We start from the raw sequence: 25,463 nt of genomic DNA, 5'->3' as shown, positions 1-25,463 counted from the left end.
CACATAGACATCAAAGGGGGGCTTGAGCCCCTGCCCTTTTATCAGGTCTGTAAAAAGTGCCCTCTCCAGAACATGAATGCAGTTTTTTACTATGGTGAAAGAAATGCAAATGACCATTACATGCCATACCTGAGTGAAGGCCGAATTCGAGAGAAAAGGCTCTATGCACAGCAGCCATTTTGGAGAGAAGTTGGGATGGTCTTCTCACTTCCTTCAGAGGTGTTACCCATAATACTAATGAAGGCTCTGTTCCATTCTGCTCAAACAGAGTCAGGGTGCTGATATTGTGCATGTTGGCTCACTGGAAACACTCTGCTACACCAGGGGGTCTCAAAGTGTGGCCCAGGGACCCTTGTGGTTCCTTGGGGGTTTCAAATGACCCCTTAAAAGGTGTTACCCTGAGAATGTTCAAATGGAACCAAATGCAGGCGCAAAAGGTTTGAAAACCACTGTGCAACATGAAATGGAACGGAGCCTTCATTAGTATCATTGGTAACACCTTTGAAGGAAGTGAGAAGACCATCCAACTTCTCTCCAAAATGGCTGCTGTGCATAGAGCCTATTGCCTTGTCCAAACTCTCCTGAACTTAAATGCAACGTCTTATGTTCCCTCTCTGTGTAGAAATACATGCCGTACATACGCCACATCTTGAGTATTGACTTGATGTGGTATCAAGCACGGAAAATAGCAGACCTCTAAGCTCCCAGCGTGTCGCAGCGTGACGTGTTAATAATAATAATCGTTATTGTCCCAGAGGGGAAATTTGTCTTCACAGTCTGTTCAACACAAAACCATATAACACAAAACATCACAAGACAGATCATCAGGTCCCCACTATTCACAGAAAACCATCCTAGCGACAGGGGCGCTTGCTTAGCAGATTGTTTAGTGCAGCGATGGCTGAGGGGACAAAACTCCTACTAAACCATACCTTGTGCCACTTCAAGGTCCTGTATCTACGCCCCGATGGCAAGAGGTCGAAGTAGCGATAGAGAGGATGATCAGTGTCATTTGTTATTGACAGCGCTAAGCGTGTGATGGCTTTATCATTTATCATAGTGTTGAGCTTAAAGTCTCAGGTCTCTGAGGTCTGCCATTTGCGATGTTTTCACCAAAAGGCCCTTTTAGAAATCTCAGCCCCTGCGTCTCTTACATTCTCTGCAGGTCCCTGCAATGGAACCAAAACAGTTGCATTTGTACACACTCTCTCTCAAGAGTTGAATTAGCACTCAGGATTATTGCAGTGCAGGTGGCATCAGGCCCCTGCAGTATATAAAAAAAAAGGTCTTCTCCGGTCGCTGCGTTTTCCCACAGCATTCTCCACTGCCGTTATCCCAAGAGCTTGAGTGGTTACAGATTCCATGGTGCATCCTTAACCTATTTAGGCCTTGAACCACTTTTAATCATCGTTTTATGCTTTAACTATTGAAGAATAGCAGATCTACAAGCTCGCAGCGCAGCACCGAGTGCCGCGCTGCAAGCTTGTAGATCTGCTATTTTTGGAAAATCGTGAAAAGGTGTGCAAATCTTTGAATAATATATCATTTTCAAAGCCAACCTTTGTAACTCAAATCTTTGCTACTGGGGGGGGGGGGGGGGGGGGGGGGGGGGGGGGGGTGTGTGTGTCCCTGGAACAACATATTTTGAGATGGGGGTCCGTGGCCAAATACCTATAATTTTGGGGTGAAAAAGTGAAAAAGATGAAAACTACTGATCAGAGAAACATGAGTTTTTCGAAAAAACTTTTAGAAAATGTTTATAGAATCGGGTCAATATATTCAAAGACAGCACAAAGTTTCACAATTTTTCAAAAATAGCAGATCTACAAGCTCGCTGTGAGCTTGTATATCTGCTATTTTTCAATAGTTTAAAAGCATTAAATAATAGTTAAAGTGGTTAAAATCTAAAGAGACGAAGATGCGTTCCGGGCTTGTTGGCTTAACTCATTCAGAACGGGTACAAAGTATTGTGTATTATTATTTTATGCTTTAACTATTGAAAAATAGCAGATACATAAGCTCACAGCGCGGCACCGAGTGCCGCGCTGCGAGCTTGTAGATCTGCTATTTTTGAAAAAAAACGTGAAAATTTGAATTTTTGACCCGATTCTATAAGTGTCTTTTGAATCCTTCTAAGGTTTTTTTTTAAAAACCTATGTTTCTATGTCAGCAATCTGGCCAGCCATCGTCAAAGAAAAGCTTCTTTTCACTTCAACTGGAGCTCAGTTAGTCTGTTCATGAGAGACTACTATGTCAGTGATTCTCAAGCTTTTTCATTTGAAGGACCCCCAAAATGATATGTATTTGACCATGGACCCCCCATCTCAAAATACTCAGTTCCAGGGACCCCCCCCCCCCCCCCCCCCCAGAAGCAAAATTTGAGTTACAAACGTTCGCTTTAAAAATACATTTATTCAAAGATTTGTACACATTTTCACAACTTTTTCAAAAATAGCAGATCTACAAGCTCGCAGCGCGGGCACTCGGTGCCGCGCTGTGAGCTTGTATATCTGCTATTCTTCACTGGTTAAAGCATTCAATAAATGGTTAAATGGGTTAAAAAAAAAGGTCTTCTCCGGTCACCCGGTCGCTACGTTTTCCCATACGTTTTCCCACACATTCTGCGCTGCCGTTATCCCAAGAGGCTGAGTGGTTACAGATTCCCTGGAGCATCCTTAATGCCGGCCGCACGACTGTCTCCTCCAAGTGATGACAGGGTTCCCAGATGCTGCACATCGAGGCCCCACATGCCTTTGATTCACCTCTTTAATCACAGCAGTGTCACAGCATCAGGAATGACTTAACGCAGCCTCTCAGTTACTGCTGCCAGTTAAAAACAAGACCATGCAATATCATCACATACCGGCAGATTTCAGATTGACACTGGAGAGGTTTTCAATGGGGAAACTATTAATAGAGAGGCAACACTGCCTCCTTGTGGAGAGAGAACCACGTCCTCCTTTTTGTTCTCTGTCTGGATAAATCACATAACATCAGCAAAAAAAACGCAAAACGGTAAAACAATGCAAACAATGTGTATTGTTGTCCGTAGGCTGGTATGGCTAGCTAGAAATAACTTTAGGATTACGCATCTCTTTCTTTTTTTTGTGACCAACTTTTTCTTTTATTTTTCTTTTCTTTAAAACTGAGTAGGAAACATTATATTTATTTTCGTTTGACAATACAATATATATATAGATATAGGATTACGCATATCTTTCTGAGGTTAAGCTTAGGAATAGGGTTAGATTTTGGCACCGTTTTACTGAGGTTAAGGTTAGGAATAAGGTTAGGTTTAACCGTTTACAGTTGTGGTTAAAAGTATTGGTACCCTTGCATTTGTAAAACAGAAAAGAAAAAAAAAATCTTCCAGAAGCTTGGCAAATGAAAACATATTTTGCATCAACATACAGCAACATACAGTATTTGGTTTGCAGAGGAACACAACATAAACTAGAATAAATACAGAATCCTAGCTCACACAGAAATTTGCATACATACTTAAATACACTCTGTAGTTGAATTTCAAGCAGGCTATTCATCTGGAACTCACCTGTGGTGAGTCCAAGTTGACTTTAATCTTTAGTAACCACTAATCCACCCAGTTTAAATGGAGTAAATCCCTCATTCTGATGTTTTGTGTCACACACTGAGCATGGACCAAATGAAAAAGGAGAGAATTGTCAGTAGGGCTGTCACAATTATTACATAATCGTCTAATCGTGATTATTTGACATTATTGCAATTATTTTATCATAATCGTCATAATCGTGAATGTTGAAAAATTTCAGAAATAGTGGAAATAGCAGATCTACAAGCTCACAACGCGTCGCGATTGTAGATCGGCTATTTCCACTATCAATGTTATTTTTTAAGTAGTAAGTTGTCAAATATGTCCTTCATTTCTTTGTATATTTAGGTTATGTGTCATATCTACCATATGCAACTTCAAAGCCTAAAAGCCAAACAGAAATGTAATTATCAACGACAAAAACACAATTAAATCGTTAATCGCCAATTATTTGAGTGACAATTAATCGTCATGTAAAATGTCATATCGTGACAGCCCTAATTGTCAGGAGGTCAGAGGTCAGATTGCAGCCAAACATGGACAATCTGAAGACTCCCAAGTCCATCTCCAGAGACCTTGATGTTCCTTCACTGTGCGCAATTTAGACGATTGTGTGTTTTTTTAAACAAATGCAAGGGTGCCAATACTTTTAGCCACGACCGTAGGCATAGTTTTACAGGTATTTAAGGAGATTAAGGTTCTCAATGGAAAATAACAAATAAGACCTCCCTTACCCGACTTTCCTTTTAGTTGACCTTGTATCAGTGAAATGTACTGTCATGAAACTGTACCTTTTCCTATCCAAAACTTCTAATAAATACCTCAATCAATCAATCAATAAATCAATCAATCAATCAATCAAAAGGCATAAACCATGAGTTTCTTTCTGGCGACTCTTCTGGTATTCGCTAGAATGATGATAAGACAGTTTGTGTAATTCAAATACATTTATTAAATACAAAAGACTCTTTGGCAGTGCAGCACAGAAAAACCGAATACACATATTTGGTAGATTAATAAAAATACAAACTAATAAACAGGTTGCAGCTCTCAAGTTAAACCAATGGGGTATAATAAGTCTTTAATTAAAACCCATTTTTCCTGTAATGTTTTCTTTTCTTCATGGGGTATAATAAGTCTTTAATTAAAACCCATTTTTCCTGTAATGTTTTCTTTTCTTTGAGTGTGAAAAAAATATTTACAAATGTACTAAAATGGCATGCCAAATAGTTAACAATGAACCCAAGGGAATATCTCTGTGCATTTCATTTCTTCTTTTTTACAATTTAAAAAAGTATTTTTTTGAAAAGAATAAAAACCAAGAAGTCTTAGGAATACGATATAAATTGTAACACTACGATAAGAAACCAGAGTTACCGACTCAGACACTTGAGTGAGATCTAGGCGAGAGTTTGTTTCATCAGATTCTTCTTCTTTCACAACCTTTGGCCCCCGACACACCACCACGACACGGCAAAACAGAGGAAGACACACAGTGGGACCCACAGGAAAGCAGAACTGCAGCAACGTGAACAGTGTTTTAAACTAAACCCTTTACAAGACAGCATAATTTCCCCTCTCCTCTAAGCTCCAGTGAGTCTCAGGTCCAAGGCATAAAAATAAAACTAATAGCAACATGTGTCTCTTACTAGGGGTGGGCGATATGGTGATAAATATCGTTGAGGCCATACATTGTCTCCACGATATGCCTTTTCAGAGATATCGTATATATATATATATCGTGATACACTGAGTCGTATCAAAATCCCTGTTGAATTGTTATTAGAGATTAAATGCAGAATTCATTAAAACCTGCAAATTGGTCTAAATTGTCTGTTAATCCTTTTTCTTGTAGTTTTTTTTACCCTTTAGGTTGTTGTACTGTTAAGTAACTTGAAAAATAACCATAAAAAAAACATGAAAAAAGAATCGTGATAAGATTGTGTAATCGTGTATCGTGATACACTTTGAAAAAATATCGTGATATATTTTTTTCATATAGCCCACCCCTATCTCTCTTTATTAGCTAACCCGATGTGATGAGAAAAATAAGAATAAAGTCAGAGCTGAGTACAGCTTCCAAAGTACAGGTTAAGTCAATATAAATAGGACAATAAATATTTCCTCCATGGTGTGTACATTAGTTTGAGCAACCACGTACTGTAGTGTGGACTAAAGAAGATGTAAAGATTAGCCCCACGTGTTTCCAAGTGGAATCTAACAGATCCAGGTCTACGTATGAGTTTTAATGCAAACTGTCTAGTGTTTCATAGCGTTATTATGACCAAAAACAAAACTGCTGTCGTGTTTTGGTTCAGTGGAATACTGAAATGGAGGTCTCGAAAAACAAAAACACTGCTTTGAAAAAGAATACGACACTCCACACGCTTACAGAGCTGTGTGTGCGCACGTCTTTTTTTTATGTAAAGAAGAAAGGGTGCAATACACGTGATGACGTTTTAAAGTTCACCGACACCACGGCCGTCAGCAAGTCGACACCCTACGAAAAGGAAAAAAAAGTGTGTGTTGTGTTGGAGAGAGGGAGAAACGAGTACTGACCACCATATTTACACACTTCTCTATAAAGATGTTGTACTGGGATGCCTTGCTGTGCGCGCAGGCCGTCCCAATAAAAAGGCATAGTAGTAATATAATATGTGATGCAAGTGATTATAAAGCATTAACTAATTAAGAAGATAATACCGTAGCTACTCTGCTGCGACACTTTATTATCACGCTGATATGGTCTGCTCTAAAACCTTCGAGCAGGGCGCTAGTCAATGCTACAATGTAGATGAAATTATATATAATTATTAGGAAAAGCTTTTTACTTAGTTTCCATTTGTTATCGAAGCAAACTGAGCAGCACTCCAATCAACTGAAAAGACGCAATACATGGATATTTATCTAGTGTGTAAAACTGTAAAGTGTCCTTTCAGAACCTCTCCCTCCGCTATGCAGCTCCGAGATGAGGTTCCTCACAACTCTCATCCACAATCGTTCGGTTGCGGGGAAGCTCCTCCGTCAAGGAACACTTCTTACCTTTTGTGAACATTCTATCCAAAAAGTGAAAGTCTCTCAGGTGTTTACTTCTCAAGCGTGGAAGAAAACCTAAGCAGCGTGTTGAAATAAAGAGTTTAAATCGGCCAGTGCCATGTTTTTTAGACATTCCAGAAGTTGCAGCCGCATTACTACCTCCTCTGGTCAGATGGTATTAACACAACAAAAGAGTGGGGAAAATAATGCACCGGCTGACAAAATGAGCGATTTAAACTCTTTATTTCAACACGCTGCTTAGATTTTCTTCCACGCTTGAGAAGTAACCACCTGAGAGACCGGTATGGGACCTTTACTTTTTGGATAGAATGTTCACAAAAGGTAAGAAGTGTTCCTTGATGGCGGATCTTCCCCGCAACCGAACGATTGTGGATGACATTTGTGAGGAACCTCATCTCGGAGCTGCATAGCGGAGGGAGAGGTTCTGAAAGCAGCTAGTAAAGTGTTAAGTCTGACTACCTCATAGACAGGGAGTGTGCATAATATCAAATCCTTGTGTATTAAAGTAAATAACAGACTGAACCAATGCATAGAGACAAACACATTTTTTTTACATTCCCTCCTAAAGTGTTTTGCGTGTAGGGCTGGGCAATAGATATGGATATAATATACTCATATTGTTTGTGATATGAGAGAGACTAGATTGGATTTTGCATATCGTCGTTGTCGGGTGAAAACCTTGTATGTCATAAAAATGATTTAATCTACTGAAAACAGACGATCTACAAGCACACAACGCCGGTGCGAGGCGTTGTGTGCTTGTAGATCTGCTGTTTTCACTACTTTTGTGCGACGGCCTTGTATGATGAAGCACGGCTTTACTTTGCGAAAGAACATACACATTTTAAACTTGGAGATACAAGGTTTCCACCCGACAACGACGAATCACGAAATCTTATTTTAAACTTAAATAAAAGGCAGAAATGGCAAAAATCTACAAGCTCAGAAAGCGTTGTATCTCGATGCATTGTGAGCTCGTAGATGTATGTATATCCATTTTAGAAATTTCTTTATATGTATATACTATATATATAAAAGAAAAAGTCCATTTGCTCCACAATAGGACATTATCGTCACAATGATATCCGATTCCTCCTCAGTCCCCAGCCCTATTGGTGTGTGATCATACATACACATTTAGCCACCTCCCGCTGAACCAAACGAACGTCCCCCGTCCGTCTGACACAGAGCAAACTGAACGTGTTCTGTGTGAGTCTGCAGGTGGGTTGGTCTTTGGTCTGTTGGCCTGATAGCACTGGCCCAGGTAAACAACAGACTGAGAGGCAGGCTGGGATCAGAGCCCCCGGTCTCAGCCACAAAGTAAGTCCAGGACATCCATGACTGGCTGTGCTCTGGTTTGTCTGGAGTCTGGAGTCTTCCCAGATCTTATCCTGAGGACCATCGCTGTACATGATGGAGTCAGTCGTTCAGGGACGTGCTGGGCCCCTGATTCAGCCCGGGAAAAAAAGAGTTGGAGAGGCCCTCATTGCGCGCTATAGAGAGAGATCTCTCTCTGCTGTTTTCACTACTTTTGTGCGACGGCCTTGTATGATGAAGCAGGGCTTTCTTTGCTTTGCGAAAAAAATGTACAAATTTGAAACTTGGAGATACAAGGTTTTCTGCCCGACAGTGACGATTTACTTTGTTGGCCGCCCAGCCCACAAAATGGAACGAAGGCCGACATTCTTTTTTTTTTTTTCTCCTAATGGCCGGCCAGGAATGAACGGGCCGTTCGGGAGTTGTCCCGCTTTTCCCAATGGCCAGCACGTCCCTGCAGCCGTTCCAATTAAAAAAAACAGCTATTGTAAGCTCACAAAGATGTATTGCCAGATAAAAAAAAAAATGAAAGCTAGGTTTATGCCACACTGTGACAATATACTGTATATAAACCGACGCAAATCCACAAGTGGTGCTCGTTTCAGGGGGAAGTTAGTGAATTCCTTTTTGAAACACGTAGATACACCAATAAAGATGTGCTTGAGTTTATAACATACAGATCTGGTCCCCAGGATAATCACCAAGAAGTTTTGGCCTGGAAAAAATAAATACCCGACTCTTTCCACGTCCGAGGCCGCCGCGACCTTAACCCTTTCAACAGAATCAAGGCCACGGGTCAGTTTCATTTCCTCAGCGTAAGGGGAAATCCAACCGTGGAGAGGAGGCCTGTGAGGTTTACTTTGTATCCCTTAGAGAGCCTGAGTGTTTTGATGTGGTCCTTTAGTTTGACTTGGTCCGTTTATTAGCCAAAAAAGAATCCGGTCCGTTTCAGTACCTGTTCTCTTGGCTCCAGTCCGTTGCACCCCAGTCTCCTTTGAACCCCCGCAGTAGTAGAGAGAGGAGACGGGCCTCTCAAGGCTGCCAGGGTTTGCGGTCCTTGCCTTTCTGGTCAGGAATGTGCTTGTAGCGACACTTGTCCCCAAAGTGGCAGCCCGTGGTCCTCCAGAAGTAACACTCGTCTCCGTTGACCGGGCCGCGGCGTCGGGGTCTGAAGCACACAGGGAGGGGCGTTACTAACGTCGGGGTCTGAAGCACACAGGGAGGGGCGTTACTAACGTCGGGGTCTGAAGCACACAGGGAGGGGCGTTACTAACGTCGGGGTCTGAAGCACACAGGGAGGGGCGTTACTAACGTCGGGGTCTGAAGCACACAGGGAGGGGCGTTACTAACTCCCAGCTCAGTGGTCTTGTGGTTAGAGTGTCCGCCCTGAGACTGGGAGGTCGGGGTTCGATCCCCCGGCGGCCGGGTCATAGCAAAGACTAGGGAAAATGGGACCCAGTGGGAAAGTCCCGGTGACATAACTTGTCAATTCATTCATTCCAAATGCCATTAAGGCATTGAATGATGTCATGTCTCGTTGATCTGCCTGTTTCTTCACCTATGCCACTGTTGTCCTTCTTGTTGCCTTAAGATGTTTTGTGTGTAAGTGTTTGTTGCTGTTTATTTGTCATTTTAATGTTGTCTAAATGTATATGAGACAAAAGACAAATTTCCACACTGTGGACAATAAATGAAACTAACTAACTAACTAACTAACTAGCGTCATGTCCAGGGGGTGTACATATTATATCAGGGGTGGGGCAACATTGATGATGGTGAGGGCCACTATATGTCCACCTTCACTCCAGAGGGCCACATTGCATATTGCTTACGTCCTACTTTGTCACTTTCTAGTATCTCATACAAAAGAAGCAAAAAATAGCTGATCTACAAGCTCAGATTGACTTGTAGATTGGCTATTTTTGCTTCTTTTGAATTGGAATCCTGAAATGTAACATTTTGATTTAAACACATTTAGTTACATACTCATGTTAACTTTATGAACCTAAATACAAATACCTACATTGGACATAAAAGAAATACATTTTAATACTACTATGCTAGTCATTAGGCTACTAATATAGACAGAATTAAAACAGGTCATGTTTGGAAATGTAACAGCTTAAATCAATATTATATCAGTATTCCAGTATTAACGAGCGGGACGCATTAAGTGAAGGTGGGGGCCGCATGTGGCCCCCGGGCCGCCAGTTGCCCATGTATGACTTATATCATGCTGCCTCACGCTACAGAAACAGGAGATGGGCCTCATCGGCAAGGCTTACTTAATATTACAAACTCTCTTCCCTAACATCACCAGGGCAGTCATTTTATCATTTAAAACATCTCCAAAGTTAAGAAGCTTCACGTCTCAGTCTGACATGGTATCTGCAGCACTTTTAAGTGTTAAGACTTTTTAAGATCTTTTTTTAATACCACTCTGGGTGGAAATTTAAAGACCAATTTTACGTCAGAACGAGCCACTGTTAAATGCAAACCATTCTCACACCAATTTTACCAGCCATGTTTGATGAAGTTTGGAGGCCAAATTTCACAGCTCGGGGTGAGAACTGGATGCGTTAGGCATATGCAGAGACTTACTTGAGTAAAGTATTTGTACTTTACTTGAGTATTTCCAATACTTTCACTTCTACTCCACTACATATTGGATCCAAATATTGGACTTTTACTCCACTACATTTATTTGTCCCTCCCACTAGTCCCTCCCTAACATCAGAGTCACAATGTAGTTCCCGTCAGTGACGTGCTCCATACCCAGTAGCGCCACCTGTCTGCTGTGTGATGGCGAGGCTGGTCTTCAGTGGGATGGGGATCACCCTCTGGGTGCGACGGTCTGGGTAACGCACCACCAGCCGCGTGTTCTCAATGCTAAAACCCTGTTAGCATAGAGACACAGGTTACAATCACAATACTATAACCCTGTTAGCATAGACACACAGGTTACAATCACAATACTATAACCCTGTTAGCATAGAGACACAGGTTACAATCACAATACTATAACCCTGTTAGCATAGTCACACAGGTTACAATCACAATACTATAAAGCCCGTATCATAGTCGGGTCCGCGGTGGAAGGCTTTACACCGTGGTGTAGTCTTTTCGAGTCTTTTTGAGTCATGAAACTACAACGTTACATCATTCCTCACGGTGGAGAGCTTTCCACCGTGAGTCCCAACACATCTCTCTGTTTTTACTATCAGACAGACAGGCTCTACACCCCGTTCACTGATTGGTCGACCTGAACCGGTCTAGACGGGGTAAAGGACTTCACCGTGGGCCGTGACTATGATGGCCTGCACTTATTTTCTGACTTGAGGTTGAAAGCTTTCCACCTCAAATTTGCGGTGGATAGGTCTCCACTGTACACTCTGATACGGGCTTAACCCTGTTAGCATAGACACACAGACAGGTTACAGTCACAATACTATAACCCTGTTAGCATAGACACAGGTTACAATCTAGCTCCTTTCGGAACCCCTCACTCCACTGCTACGCAGCTCCGAGATGGGGTTCCTACTGGTAGCATGCCGGAATCCTCCGGCTGGATCGCCGATCCGCCGTTAGGGAACACTTCTTACCTTTTGGTGAACACTCTATCCAAAAAGTGACCGGTCTCTGAATAATCGTTTTACTTCTTTAAGGTGGAAGAAACTCGAAGCAAGGGGGTGAAATAACGTTTTTATATCGCTCGAAAGACCAGCCGGCTCTGTGTTTTCCCGTGTTTTCCCCCCGTTGTAGTCTCGCGTGGCTGTGAGCATTTGACCAAATCGCGGAGGCAACAGTCTGGCCACGCGAGACTACAACGGGGAAACCACGGGAAAACACAGAGCCGGCTGGTCTTTCGAGCGATATAAAAACTTTATTTCACCCCCTTGCTTCGAGTTTCTTCCACCTTAAAGAAGTAAAAGGATTATAGATGAATAGAGACCGGTCACTTTTTGGATAGAGTGTTCACCAAAAGGTAAGAAGTGTTCCCTAACGGCGGATCGGCGATCCAGCCGGAGGATTCCGGCATGCTACCAGTAGGAACCCCATCTCAGAGCTGCGTAGCAGTGGAGTGAGGGGTTCCGAAAGGAGCTAGTTACAATCAATGCTATAACCCTGTTAGCATAGAGACACAGGTTACAATCACAATACTATAACCATGTTAGCATGGGGCTTTTAAGCCGTGACATCATTTTGTAGTCAGACCTCCAAGCAGATTTATTGTCAATATCTGTCCCTCGCTATTTCAACAGATCAGAGACAAAAATAACGACCAAAGTATAATTCTACCACTTTCCTTTCAACAACAAAGAGAAGAAAACATTGTAAATAGTAAAAAGATTCACGGGCGCTGGGGCCTTTTGGCCCCAAAGGTTCTCCTCTGCCTACAAAATGATGTCAGACTTAACAGCCCACACACCGGTTACAATCAATGCTATAACCCTGTTAGCATAGAGACACACAGGTTACAGTCACATGTCAACTCTACAGGGTGAGGGTACAGTAAGGAGGAGAGTCTTCATTGGAGTCCCACAGGGGTCTTTACTAGGCCTGCTCCTTTTTGGAGCGATGCCAACCGCTCCAAAAGTGACTTTGTGTGTGTGTGTGTGTGTGTGTGTGTGTGTGTGTGTGTGTGTGTGTGTGAAAATCACACCGGTGTGATTTTTTCCGTCTACTCCAAATGTTCTTGAATCTTCACCAAATACAAGCTCCCATCTGATACCATTTGTATCTCAGGGACCCTAAAAGCTACACTGTAGCCAGTACGGGTCCATTTGGTCCCTATCGATCAATCATTTAGCTAGAGATCCCCTGGAACCCCCTCAGGGACCCCTAGGAGTCCCCGGACCCCCAAAATGAGACCCACTGCAGTAAAGGAAGCGAGCCGGTCACTCACATTCAGTTTGTCCATGGCGTGAGCTGCCATGTTGGCGTTCTTGAAGTTGACGAAGGCACAGAAGCGCTCGTGAAGCACCCGGATGCTCTCGATCTCCCCATACCTGCAGAACCAAACAAACAGAAATACACAGATGATCCATTGACAACCAAGGAGAGTATAGACCAGGGGTTTTCAAAGTGGGTGACGGGGCACCCTGGGGTGCAGTGATGGCAGTCCAGGGGTGCCGTGAGATAATTTGATAATATTTGGAATTTTTTTGGACACTTGAAAAAATATTTAGTATCATTTTAAACTTGAAGTACAAAGTTATTTTCAGTCAGTTCTAACCAACATGGCTATTATCTCAACGTTTTCCTCGCAACATAATCACTAAAATATCGTCACTGTTGGGCAGAAACCTTGTATCTCCAAGTTTCAAATGTGTACGTCTTTTGGTAAAGCAAAGCCCTGCTTCATCATACAATACTGTCGCACAAAACTAGTGAAAACAGCCGATCTACAAGCACACAACGCCTCGCATCTGCTGTTTTCACTGGTTTAGTACATTTTATAGATGATAAATACAAAACGAACGATTTTGGACATACAAGGTTTCCACCCGACAACGATGATATGCTATAAATATAAGGTGCTGGGAGTGATAATTATAATGTAGGGGTGCCTCGGATTAAAAAAAATATTCATGGGGTGCCCTGAGACAAAAAAGTTTGGGAACCCCTGGTATAGACGATCTACAAGCAAGAAATGTTTTAAACAAAAGAAAGGTCTGATGAAGAGCCGTTAGGCTCGAAACGTTACCACAAGTAAAGCTTTATCATTGGGAGCATAAATCGGTGTGCAGACTTTTATTCTTCTACCTGTATGCACCGTTTTAGTCTAGCACCCAGCCAACTGTGGCTTTAGATGTGCGTGCCTTTTGGCTGCTTTGCGGTCACCTTGCTTATCTTAAACAAAAGAAACAACAAAGTTTCGCCTATTACGCCATGCCCAAAATAGGGATCAATCAATTATTAAAATTAAGACTATTTTAATCAATTATTGATTCTTTTGTGTAATCTATAACTGCTGCAGCCCTAGTAGACAACGAAGTGAACAAATAGGTAAGTTGACCATAACACGCTCGTTACGTACATTTTAAAAAGGTCCCACAGATGCTTCTCGGTCAGTTCCGTGGTCACGTTTCCCACCCACAGAGACGGACAAGGACTTCTGATGGAGAGAGAGAGAAAGAGCAGAAACAGAACAACAGTAAAACATCTCACATCTCTAATTATGTGATCAGTTCTTCAACAGAAGAACAGCAGAGCAGTTGCTTCCATAGCCTCGGAAACCCAGACTTCTTTTGGTGATCGGAAGAAAAAGAAGTCTGGGCAAACCCCCCTATAACTGTGCTGGCTCATGACATTTTAATTGTATAAATACATGCCGGCTATGTATAAATACATAGCCGTTCAGATATCTTATTTTACATCAGTAATGTTCATGTGAACTGGTTTGTTTAGGCTTATCCATTATAATGATAAAATCACTATGATTTATCAGTCGTTTTCCACCACGGATCACTTCCTCATTTACTCAAAGTAGACAGCAGGGGGAGTCATGTCCCTCCTCATTTACTCAAAGCAGACAGCAGCAGGAGTCATGTACCCCTCTGCGTCATTTTGAGACGTCGGAGGACGCGGCGAGATCCGCCGGACAACAAATAATGTCTGCGTTCCCTCAGAGTGTTGCTTCCATGATGACATGAAGACTTGGTTTCAGAGTTTTAACGGACAAACATAAAAGGCAAGCGGTCACTTACCCTGCCTGACCCATGAACGAGTCCTGGCCCCCTGCTGTAGAGAGAATGAGAATGAACACACACACACACACACACACACACACACACACACACACACACACACACACAGGCACATACGCGCGCACGCGCACACGCACACGCACACACACACACACAGTTTATCACAAAACTTCTGTTACTCTACCAAGTATCACAAATCCCATGAGGAACTGTACACTTAAAATCCAAAAAATTGTATATCTACATGAAAACCAATGTTTCTCCAACTGAGAGGCACTGCATTGTATATATTTACATAATATATACATATTAAAGTGTATAAGCATGTATGTTTTGACATTGTTTTCATACATATATAGCTACCTGTGGTGCAAAAGCAGCAAAAGAAATTATATTGTATGACTTCAATACTACAAAATAAAGGTTTGTGCTAAATGGGCTGACTGACAAATAAGGTAATGTTACACCATACATAATAGTCCTAGTAGTCCTGCTTCATAGTCATAGTCCTGCTTTACAATTCGCCGTACAACAGATCGTCCAGAAGTAGAGCAATTAGCCGACCTACAAGCTCAGCGTTGTTGAGATTGTGTTGCGACACATTGTGACCTGGAAAATGTGCTTACATCTTGTCATAATGCCCAAAATGGGGACGCTAGGGTTGATGTGTTCATGTTAGATACATGTGCACACATTGCTCTCTTTCTTGGTGCATGTGACCGGAGTAGACATCAGATGAGCTAATCAAACCGCACACACAGGAAGGCTGAATTTATCCAAATTCAAAATGTCTTTAAAACATTTGAAGAAGCAATTCAGCCTCGTCATGTGAAGTGAATTTACAGTATGGTTTAATATTATGCAGAATTGAATTCCTTCTCACTTTCTTTCATGTTACGTCTATACACTACTGCTCCCCAGTGTTAAAAAGAGGAACTGCATGTCCTCCTGCCCTGCTAAGTGGGTGCGTGCGTGCGTGTGTGCGTGCGTGCGTGCGTGCGTGCGTGCGTGCGTGCGTGCGTGCGTGCGTGTGTGTGTACATGAGTACCACTCACCCCTGGCGGTCTCTGGATAAGCCGCTAGAACAGCTTGGACCGTGGAGAACTTCTCCAGCAGTACAACACTCTGCATCTCTTCAAAGCCAATCTCCTGATCAAACAAACAAGGATGGGCCCAAATGAACATTTCATATCGCGATTATTGTGGACCAAAGAAATCGCGATAATCAAAAATACCGGTATCCCCAACATCCATTATCCTGGGGCGGAACATTTGCCAAAAAGTGGCCGATCTACAAGCTCACAACACGTCGCAATTTGGTAGAGTGTGGAAAAAAGACTGTATCAAATACGTTTTACCAATAGAGGGTTTAAATGGTAACGGATATGCAGCTTGGCAAATACAAAGGTGAATTGATCCCAATGCATGCCGGAGGACGATTTAACTATAAATTAAAACTCCACAATACTATTATCGTGAATGTCTTTTAGCACGATAAACGATAATATCGCTTATCAGCCCATCCCTAGACACATGTAGACAGATGATGAAAAACCACTGTGGCAACAAAGGCCATCTTTCATTTCTAACAATTATATATCAACATGTATTTGTGTTTATTTCTGTTTGTTTGCTGTATAGTCTTACATAATTCTCAAATATAAACTTTTGGTTCCTATCTTTTGTTAATTAGTTTATTTTTTCTTTTGCAAAATATACCTACTCATACCCAAACAAATGTGGAACCCATAATTAGCATGCACAGCTGACCTTACACAAGGAAAAGAGAAGAAGAAGTTAGCTTGTTACCATTAACTAGTAATAGTTACCATTAACTGCAGCACTTTGCAATTGAAGAGATCGTTGACGGCTTCCTCACAGTCCTTGTCCAGTTTCAGCACCGTCTCCATGGCCTTCTCTGCCTCGCTGTATCTCTGTAAACATAAACACACCTTAACATCCTTCTCTGCTTCGCTGTATCTCTGTAAACACATTAACACCTTAACATCCTTCTCTGCTTCGCTGTATCTCTGTAAACACATTAACACCTTAACATCCTTCTCTGCTTCGCTGTATCTCTGTAAACACATTAACACCTTAACATCCTTCTCTGCTTCGCTGTATCTCTGTAAACACAGCAACACACAACAACAGTTCACACCTCAACCCATTTACTGCCCCAACCAGAGAATCCTGAGAAAAAGCTGTTATTTTCCTCCGCCAGGCCCTAGAAACCAGAGAATTTAATATGCTTTAATTGATATGAAACAAAAAGATCAAAAGTCTGATCGCCGATTTTCTCTGTTTTGGTTGTTAACACTTTCCAAGCCACGGGGAGCCCCTTAACACTCAGGACGCCACCATTCACTTGCGCTTTATTTTGAAGAGCCCCGGAAGCTCCGTGCGTGTGCACGTGGGTGTACACTGACGATCCAGGAAACGGTCGCGAAAACTAAAATCCTAACCGGGGCCGACCATCACGGCATAGTGTCGCCGCGAAGACAAGCTGATCTCGGCCTCCTCGGCGTTATTTGCACCTTATTTCGAGATAAAGCCGTTTTTATGTTTCAGTATAGAATAGGAGTCAATGGATAATGGCCGCTCTCGGTTGCTTCTGGCTGCGTTGCGTCATGACGTATGCAGTTTTTTCTTTCACCAGCACCCGTAGCAAGCGTCTGAGATGCGGGTTACCATGGAAACCTTATCTCGTCTGTGAACGTGTTTGGCTACCAAGAGCAGCCAAACTGTTAATATCAAAACCGGAATATACCGGACATCTGAGCAAGGAGTCTCAGCCGCGCCGTCTTTTACCGTACTGGGTCATTCAAACCGAAATAAATGATTTTTATCCGAAAATCGGCGATCGTCTAACCTTCCCTAGTCACCACTCGTGCATCGATAGCGCATGGCTGGTCTGAGATGAAGCAGAAGTGACGTCAGCTCATCTCCTTCTCAGAGGCTCCTTGGAGCCGTCCGTTTACTGTTTATACACCAGTGCTTCTACAGCAGCAGGGCTGCGGGCTATGCGAGCGAAACTGTTCATATCTACTCTTGAGTCATCCGTGGATCATTTGAGCCGACATTTACGTGAACGGATCGCGCACGCGAAACGCACGGGAGTATGATGCGTCGGCCGAAAACCCCACTCTAAGCCAATGCAGATTGAGGATTTTCATTGGGAACTGTGGTGAATAAAACAACGGCGATCGCGGAATGGTAATGGGGGATGAAGACCATGTGATATAGCGCTGGATGTCTGCTAAAATGAATGCGGTTCAGATCATAATATAATAATAGAAATTTCACGGCTAATCTACAACAAGCCATTCTATTTCGGCTAGGAAAGTGTTAAGTACCCCCCAAAAAGTGCTTCTGGTCCGGCCAGAAGCACGGCCATTTCCGTTTCCAGGCAGAAATGGAACGGGCTGCCTCTGTCTAATAGGACATTAGCTTACTCTGTAAACACAGCTAAAGCTAGATCGGCAACTAATGCTTCGTTTTGCAAGCGGATTTTTGTGTTTGAAAGCTGTGAATGGCGTGCAGACACTGGTGCACGATGGACACGCACACGCCCACGTTAAAAGGTAAGAAAAGTATGGCAGTCTGATGCAAATTGATTTATGGCAGTCAGACTGTGTTAATATCATCCTCACATGATGGCAGCCTTTATTTGCCCTGGGTTGGGGCAGTGATAATAAAAGGACAGAGTGTGATAACTGATAGATCTGTTATGAAGCCGATACAGCAGTGGTTGACTGATCACTGCGAGCTAAAGCCCCCCCCTGAACACACGCTGAGCAAACCATGGCCCGGCAGTCAGTGTCGTAGCCCATAGTTGTGAATAACCTCAAGCAATGATGGATGCCCCAGGTGTTGATCCTCACACACAAAGCCATGTGGTCCCTTTGTGGCAGTAGCCATCAAACTCCACAACCAAGCAGTGTTTATCCATTAATGACTCCTACTTGACCCTGGCACATTCACACACATACAGACTAACTGAGATGTACTCCTCAGATGCCTGTTAAGGATAATAACGGCTGTAAACATTTCATTGTTGACCCAGGGTGTGTTCACACCGTCTGAGTGTCCCCCCCTGACCAGCGCTTTTAAAGGCATCGCTGATTTGAGTCTTTTGGTCCCTTCTCAATACATTTTTATGTAAAAAGAAGGCAATGAAGACAGTGTGAACATACACCATTCAGGCCGGGAACACATTTTGCTGTTTGGGAGGGGCTTACAGTACATGTACAGTATGTAGCAACATATTTGTTTTGTAGGCTAATTTCTGATTTAGCCCTATTCTATAGGTTAGGCCTAAATGGGTTAAATGTTATTCTTATTTTTATCTCTCCACTCTCACATGTACCTAGCATGTGTGTTGTGCTGTTACAACACCAGAGATTACCCACAGGGAGCAATAAAGGGCTGTCTATCTGGACTGGAGTTCATAAATTATGACTCTGTTCAGAAACAAACAAATTCATAAGCATAGCAACCCCACTCTCTCTCACACACCTAAAGGTCTGTAGGTGAGGTAGAACTAAAGGCCACAAGTGAGACATTAACTCAGTACTTCTCAAATTGTGTGCCATGAGATTTTATTTTTTTATTTTTAAAGATTTGTTTGGGGGCTTTTATGCCTTTATTGATAGGACAGTAGACTGACAGGAAATGGGGGGAGAGATGGGGAGTGACACGCGGCAACGGTCGCCCGGATCGGGAATCGAACCGGCGATGCCACCAGGCATCCATGCCTATAAGTGGTATGCGCCTGGACCAGTAGGCCAGCGGGCACCCCGCCATGATATTTTCTGACAACCACACATTATTGTTGCAATATACTTGCACAACTATATAATTTTTCATTTACTTTACCAGAACTTTGTATGGACTTATTTGGAGGCAAATTCTATACCTCCAAAAAATATATTATTTATTAATACATTGAAGACCTGCGACCTATCTACAAGCTCATAACACGACGCGGTGTGAGCTTGCAGATCAGATCTGCTATTTTCACTGGTTTTATTACAGTTGTGCCTTGAGATTCTCACTTGCCGATTGGTGTGCCTTGGCCACAAACAGGTTCGCAAAACCACCACACTAACCACACTTAAAAGTAAAGTGGGAATTCCCTTCCATTGCATTGCCATGTTATTATACTGTATGTGCCATGCCCACACAGCATCCACTGCCCACCTTCATGCCCATGAGAGCGCTGCCCTTGCGGAAGTGTCCTTTGGCCCAGTCCGGGCACAGCTGGATGGATCGCTCTGCGTCGCCCAGGGCCTGAGGGTACTGCTCCAAGCAGCTGTAGCAGTAGGAGCGATTCCCAAAAAACCTGGTTGGGAAGAAAACACATATACACATATAGACCAGTCACAATTATTACATAATCATCTTTAATCACAATTATATGAGGTAATCACAAATATTTTGCATAATCGTCATAATCATTTCCATGTTGAGAAATGTTCATATAGTTTTTAGTAAAGTTTTTTTTTTAAACACTTTCAAAAAGTAGTGGAAATAGCAGATTGCATCGCGGCGCGTTGTGAGCTTGTAGATTGGCTATTTCCACTATCAATGTTATATTTTAAGTATAAAGTTGTCAAATATTTCAGTAATTTTTTTTTATATTTAGGTTATGTGTCATATCTGCCATGTGCAATTTCAAAGCATACAAGCCAAACAGAAATGTAATTGTCAACGACGAAAACACAATTAAATCATTAATCGCAATTACGTATTTGAGTCACAATTAATTGACATGCAAAATGTCATAATGGTGACATCCTTTCACACACAGACAAAGCACTGAAAGCAGTGTTGATTTCGATGACTAAAACTATGATGAAAAATGTCGACTACCTTTTTTCTCTGACGAAAATCAAATAAAAATGAAATAAATGGTGTCTAAAACTAAAGACTAAATAAATATATTGACAATCTCGTCAAATGGACTAAAACGTCAGGGAGGGACTAGTGGAGAAGAGATCCAGGATAACCAAAAAGACAAGTCATTTTATGTGTGGTTGTGTGTAGGTGTCACGCTCCAAAAATAGCCGATCTACAAGCTCACAACGTGTCGCAGTGGTGAGCTTGTAGATCTGCTATTTTCGGCAAACAGCCGAGTAGTGATTTCAACGCCATCACGGCCCACGAAAACCCAATTCAGTCAACAAAATGAACTGTAGATTTAGTCAACTAAAATCATATGGTATTTAGTAGACTAAAACTAAAACATGTCTAAATTAAACTAAATGAAAGTGTTATTCAAACGTCTTACGTCTATGACTACATTTGCTGTCAAAATCAACACTGAACTCATCAACCTGCTCTAGCTGCCCCATGTGCCTGTGTGCCTGTGTGCCTGTGTGTGTGTGTGTGTGTGTGTGTGTGTGTGTGTGTGTCAGCAGCATGTCATGACCACCCAGTCGTACCTGTAATCTTTGGGGTCATATTTGATGGCCTCCGTAAACATGCCGGCTGCCTGGGAGTACTGGCCCTCCTGCACCAGCTTGATCCCTTTTTCTGCATCACAAAAAATAAGCAATAACATTTACACTCGGTCGTCGGCTTGCCGACAGAACAAATCTACAAGCACACTTATGGATTTGGCGTTGTCGTCAAGTGATAAAGGAGTAGTTCACCCCCAAATTTACCTAAGACAAAAAAGTATTAAAGTAAATCAATCAAATCAATCAATGGGGGTACATTTATTGTAATCAAATTATTGTCTTAGAAATGCGACAAAAAACAAGAAATATTATTGAACTCAAGTCTCCATGATGTGAGTAATCAATAGAAAAAAAGTACATTTGGGGGTGAACTACTCCTTTAAGCATGAAGCCTGATTTATACTTAGTTTCACACCAGTGTCGTGCACTGGATTTAGCATATCTAATGTGTTTGTAAATCGGCCATCGGCACTCAAATATAACCCAGGCCTAACTGTGTCAGGTTGCCCATGGGGCTCAGCTCTCTTCTGGTACTGTTTGTTTGTAATACATAAATCATATCTCATCTCAACAGTTTGTTTCAATTTTAATAAATCACTTATTGGCTGGTACCGGTGTGTTTATATAAAAAGGGGATTATAAATGACTTATTATTGGCTGGTAGTTTGTGTGCACTCCTCACCTGTCAATGAGGCACTCCTCTTACTCACGCTGTCCGATCCGTTCACCTGGAAGAGAATGAGGAGCATTGTTATCAGCTCATATTCACAGCCTTTGATTAATCACTTCCTTCTCTAGAATATCCCGCCTTGCCCAGGCCGCTTCTGCAGAAAAAAAAACAATTACCTAAACTCCTGTCTGAGTGATAAATTGAGCAATGACAAATGAACCAGACTACATTAGTTCAAAAACTGCACGAGTGTTAACTGCCTCCCCTGACCCCTCTTTGCATTCACCTACTGTATTTTATTTTTATTTCCTTTTTTTACTATCTACTTTACGATAGTACTGTGTTCTATCCGTCTGTCATTCAATGTTATATGAGATACTTCAATGGTTCCCTGTGTAAATAAGCCAAGTGCTTTCCTAGGATCTCCTTTTAGTTGACCTCGTACCAGTGAACTGTACCGTCATGAAACTGTACCTTTTCCTATGCAAACTTCTAATAAAGTCTTCAATCAATCAATCAATCAATCAAACAACAGTGCTCGGTATACCCAGCACATGCCAGCATTTTCTTTTTGAGCGGTGCAAACCGCTCCTATAAGTGGCTGTGCGTGTGTCCGTAGCCTTTTTCCTCAGCGTTTTGCCATAGTAAAATGTGTGTGCGTAGCATCATGTTTGTCTAGTGATGTCATATGTCGTATGTCTGTAGCCTTTTTCCTCAGCGTTTTGCCATAGCAAAATGTGTGTGTGTGGCATAGCCTGTACATCCTAGACTTAAATCCGAGTCTGAAGATGTTATGCAAGCATGACCACCGCTCACTTCACATTGGGTGTGATTTTTTTCTTTTTGTTGTTGTGTTTTCCTGGGCAGCGGATGTCTTTCTCTCTCCTAGTGGAAAAGGACGTAACATACTTGACGTCTTTCCATGACTCCAGCGGTTCACAGGCCTTACATAATGCAGTGCGTAAGCCGGGGCCAAGCTGTAATGCTGTACAAACGGAGATAAAAAGTGGGCCAACGAAGACAGGAATTGGAATGTGTATTTTTTCATGCCTTCACGGAGCAGAGTCCATAGACTTTGGCCCCTGCTAGAGCAGGGAACAACAAGAGGACAGGACTCAGCCTCTCAGCTCCTGATTCAACAGATCACTTCAAAATGCCTCTAGTTACTGATCTGTACAAAAGATCCTTTGTCCTTAAAGAATGATCAACCCCCTGGACAGAAAATGTGATATTTGGTTTTCTTTCCCTCAGTGTATTCATTTGTAATTCTGCAGTGATTGATTGACCATACACACATCTTTTCTTCTATCCCACAATATTAGATCAACATGTATTCACCTCTAGCTAGCTTACGCGTATCATCATCCTTGATGATTGGGTGGCGACATTTGATTCACAGGACTTCTCTCCTCGCCTCATTAGTGTCATTAGTGTACAGGGCAACCAGAATATAGTTCTTGTTCAGCTTTGTTATTATTATTTCATCTAGAGTAACCCCAAATATCCCAAAGTCCAATGATGGAATGGTGCCCTCCATTGAAACCGTGTCCCTTTTCTGATTGGATAATATAACTTAATTTACTGAATGTACTGTATGTCCGTCCGCCGTCTGACCGTCTGTCTGCATGCTGACATCACTGATACTAAACAGTGTCGCCACCACGGTAACAAAGCCCAACTGACATCACTGACTGACATCACTACAGTGCCCAAATTTGGAGATGACATCACAGACTGGCCTGGACATGGAACACCATATATGGGCATAAAAGAGTGCCAGCCAGTCAGACGGATACAACGGGTATTGCACAACTGGACATGGATGGATGGTGACTGTTCTGCCCAACGGGCACCGGTCTGGGTTCTCCAACATTACTTCTGAGTAGGGATGGCCAAATGGAGATTTTTTCTTGACCGATAACCGTCAGACCTTATCAGTTAATTAACCGTTAACCGTTAAGGAAATGTGTTCAGACGCTCGCATGTAGCCGCATGTAGAGCAATAACTTTCAATCGTATGACTTTTGGAATGGTTGAATCGGCTAAACGTGATGTCCATTTCATTCATTTTCTTCTCTCTCGCCCGTGTTTTGTGTGTGCTGATGCAGCGATCATTGAATTTGCGACTCTGAGCTGTTATTTTCGCATAGCCTACTATGTAACCAAGATGACTTTAGCGTTCCTCACGTCATCAACATGTAACATTAGAAAGTTGTGTTTTAAGCTCTTCTTAAACGGGATTCAATGTGACGACGGGGGTCTGTTTTGTAAAATCCAATCGACGAGGGAGCATTTGTTTCCTGATGAACAAGTCAGCGTGTACGATTCCAAATCAAGCAGCGTCGCAGACTCGCAGTTGCATGAATGCATGGATGTTACACAGACATTGGTGTCCAGAAATGTGTGACCACAGCGCGTATAGTTGCATGGTTGATGACTTGATGTTGCGTAGATTTTGGTGTACGGGGCTTTTGTTGTGACACATGAGTTGATTTCCTTTTTCTTTTCTTTTTTATCGGTCAAAATTAACCGTTAGTGCTTACCGGTAACCAATTTCTTATCGGTTTAACGGTAACGGTTAACCGTTGGCCATCCCTACTTCTGAGTCTCCTACATTCAATCTCTCATCGCTCACCCCCGGACACAGGACTAGTATATAAACAGTCAACCACACCTACCTTGTTCTCGTTCTCCTTGTTCTCTTTAGACCGTCGACTGGAGCCTTTAGGTTTGATATGGCTGGCAGCGTTAGCGAAGAAGGCACTGCTGATGTCCCACTCTGGTTCCTGGGGAGTCAGAAGAACAAAACACATTGCTATCCACTTTAAACCTGCCCTCTTTATTTGGAAATCTAAAAACATTTTCAAATAGTGAAACGGTGAAGCATAAGACGCGACGCAAGGCTGTGTTCATGTTTGGGCATCCAGCGTTGGCTTGGTTATTGTGTTGATATAATCACAATGTCATTCTTAACAGAAACCACCTTTTAATTTAACAGCAGACTTGAACGGATTTGTGCCGACATCAACCGTTGGCAATTTGTGCCGACTTGGGCAGGTCCATATTTGGGCACAATCTTCAGATCTACTTCAGAAGCTCACAAAGCGCAGCGAGCTTGCAGATCGGCCGTTTTCGCTGCACTACACCATTGTAGGACGAAGTATAGAAATAGGTCATGAAGCGGTTAACCACTTGAACCCCAGTGGTGATTTTCTGGGGGAACATTAGCCAAAAATGGATAATCTCACGCATTGTGAGCAAAGAGATTTGGGGTCGACAGAAAAAGTGATCAAAGTACAGTTGTAACTCAACAAGTCAGGGGTTCTCAACCTGTGGGTCGGGACCCCCAGGGGGGTCTCCAAATTATTTGGGGGGGGTCCCCAGATGATTGACTTAATGTGCAACATTGTTTTCTCACTCAACAGTAAACAAACCAACACACAGTGTAAGTGTATAGAGGGTATCTGCACATTTCTAAAGTGACAATTTAAGGACTTTTTAATACCTCTAAAATGACAAATTAAACATTGGTCAAATTGTCAATTATTAGAGGCAGAAAATGTGAAAATAGCAGATCTACATGCTCGCAATGCTAGGCGTTGTGAGCATGTAGATCTGCTATTCTCACAATATGTCCCAATGTGCATTGCGCAGAAGGTGTGCGGCAGCTTCCG

At 42.4% G+C, this 25,463-nt stretch overlaps 1 protein-coding gene across 2 annotated transcripts in view; it reads right to left on the bottom strand.

Annotated features, from left to right (window-relative positions):
- Positions 1 to 25,463, bottom strand: part of LOC308297614 (uncharacterized protein) — a 58,315-nt gene that overhangs the window by 8,200 nt on the left and 24,652 nt on the right. Inside the window, exons 6-16 of one of the 2 annotated variants that reach the window (XM_080741122.1) lie at positions 24,468 to 24,575; positions 21,802 to 21,847; positions 21,102 to 21,192; positions 19,858 to 19,999; positions 16,485 to 16,589; positions 15,711 to 15,804; positions 14,656 to 14,689; positions 13,986 to 14,063; positions 12,852 to 12,954; positions 10,721 to 10,842; positions 7,410 to 9,113 (exon numbers count right to left, since the gene is read on the bottom strand). In XM_080741122.1, the coding sequence (XP_080597248.1) occupies positions 8,978 to 9,113; positions 10,721 to 10,842; positions 12,852 to 12,954; positions 13,986 to 14,063; positions 14,656 to 14,689; positions 15,711 to 15,804; positions 16,485 to 16,589; positions 19,858 to 19,999; positions 21,102 to 21,192; positions 21,802 to 21,847; positions 24,468 to 24,575 (1,059 nt within the window). In that variant the 3' untranslated portion in view covers positions 7,410 to 8,977. Of the gene's footprint in view, positions 1 to 7,409; positions 9,114 to 10,720; positions 10,843 to 12,851; positions 12,955 to 13,985; positions 14,064 to 14,655; positions 14,690 to 15,710; positions 15,805 to 16,484; positions 16,590 to 19,857; positions 20,000 to 21,101; positions 21,193 to 21,801; positions 21,848 to 24,467; positions 24,576 to 25,463 lie in introns of those variants that run through there. The other variant, XM_080741123.1, reaches the window with a different exon arrangement.

The sequence above is a fragment of the Nannobrachium achirus genome, assembly GCF_963921795.1.
Source record: "Nannobrachium achirus genome assembly, chromosome: 13".
NCBI classification, from domain to species: domain Eukaryota; kingdom Metazoa; phylum Chordata; class Actinopteri; order Myctophiformes; family Myctophidae; genus Nannobrachium; species Nannobrachium achirus.
Note: the sequence above shows the minus strand (reverse complement) of the source record. Positions and strands in the feature narration are given on the sequence as shown.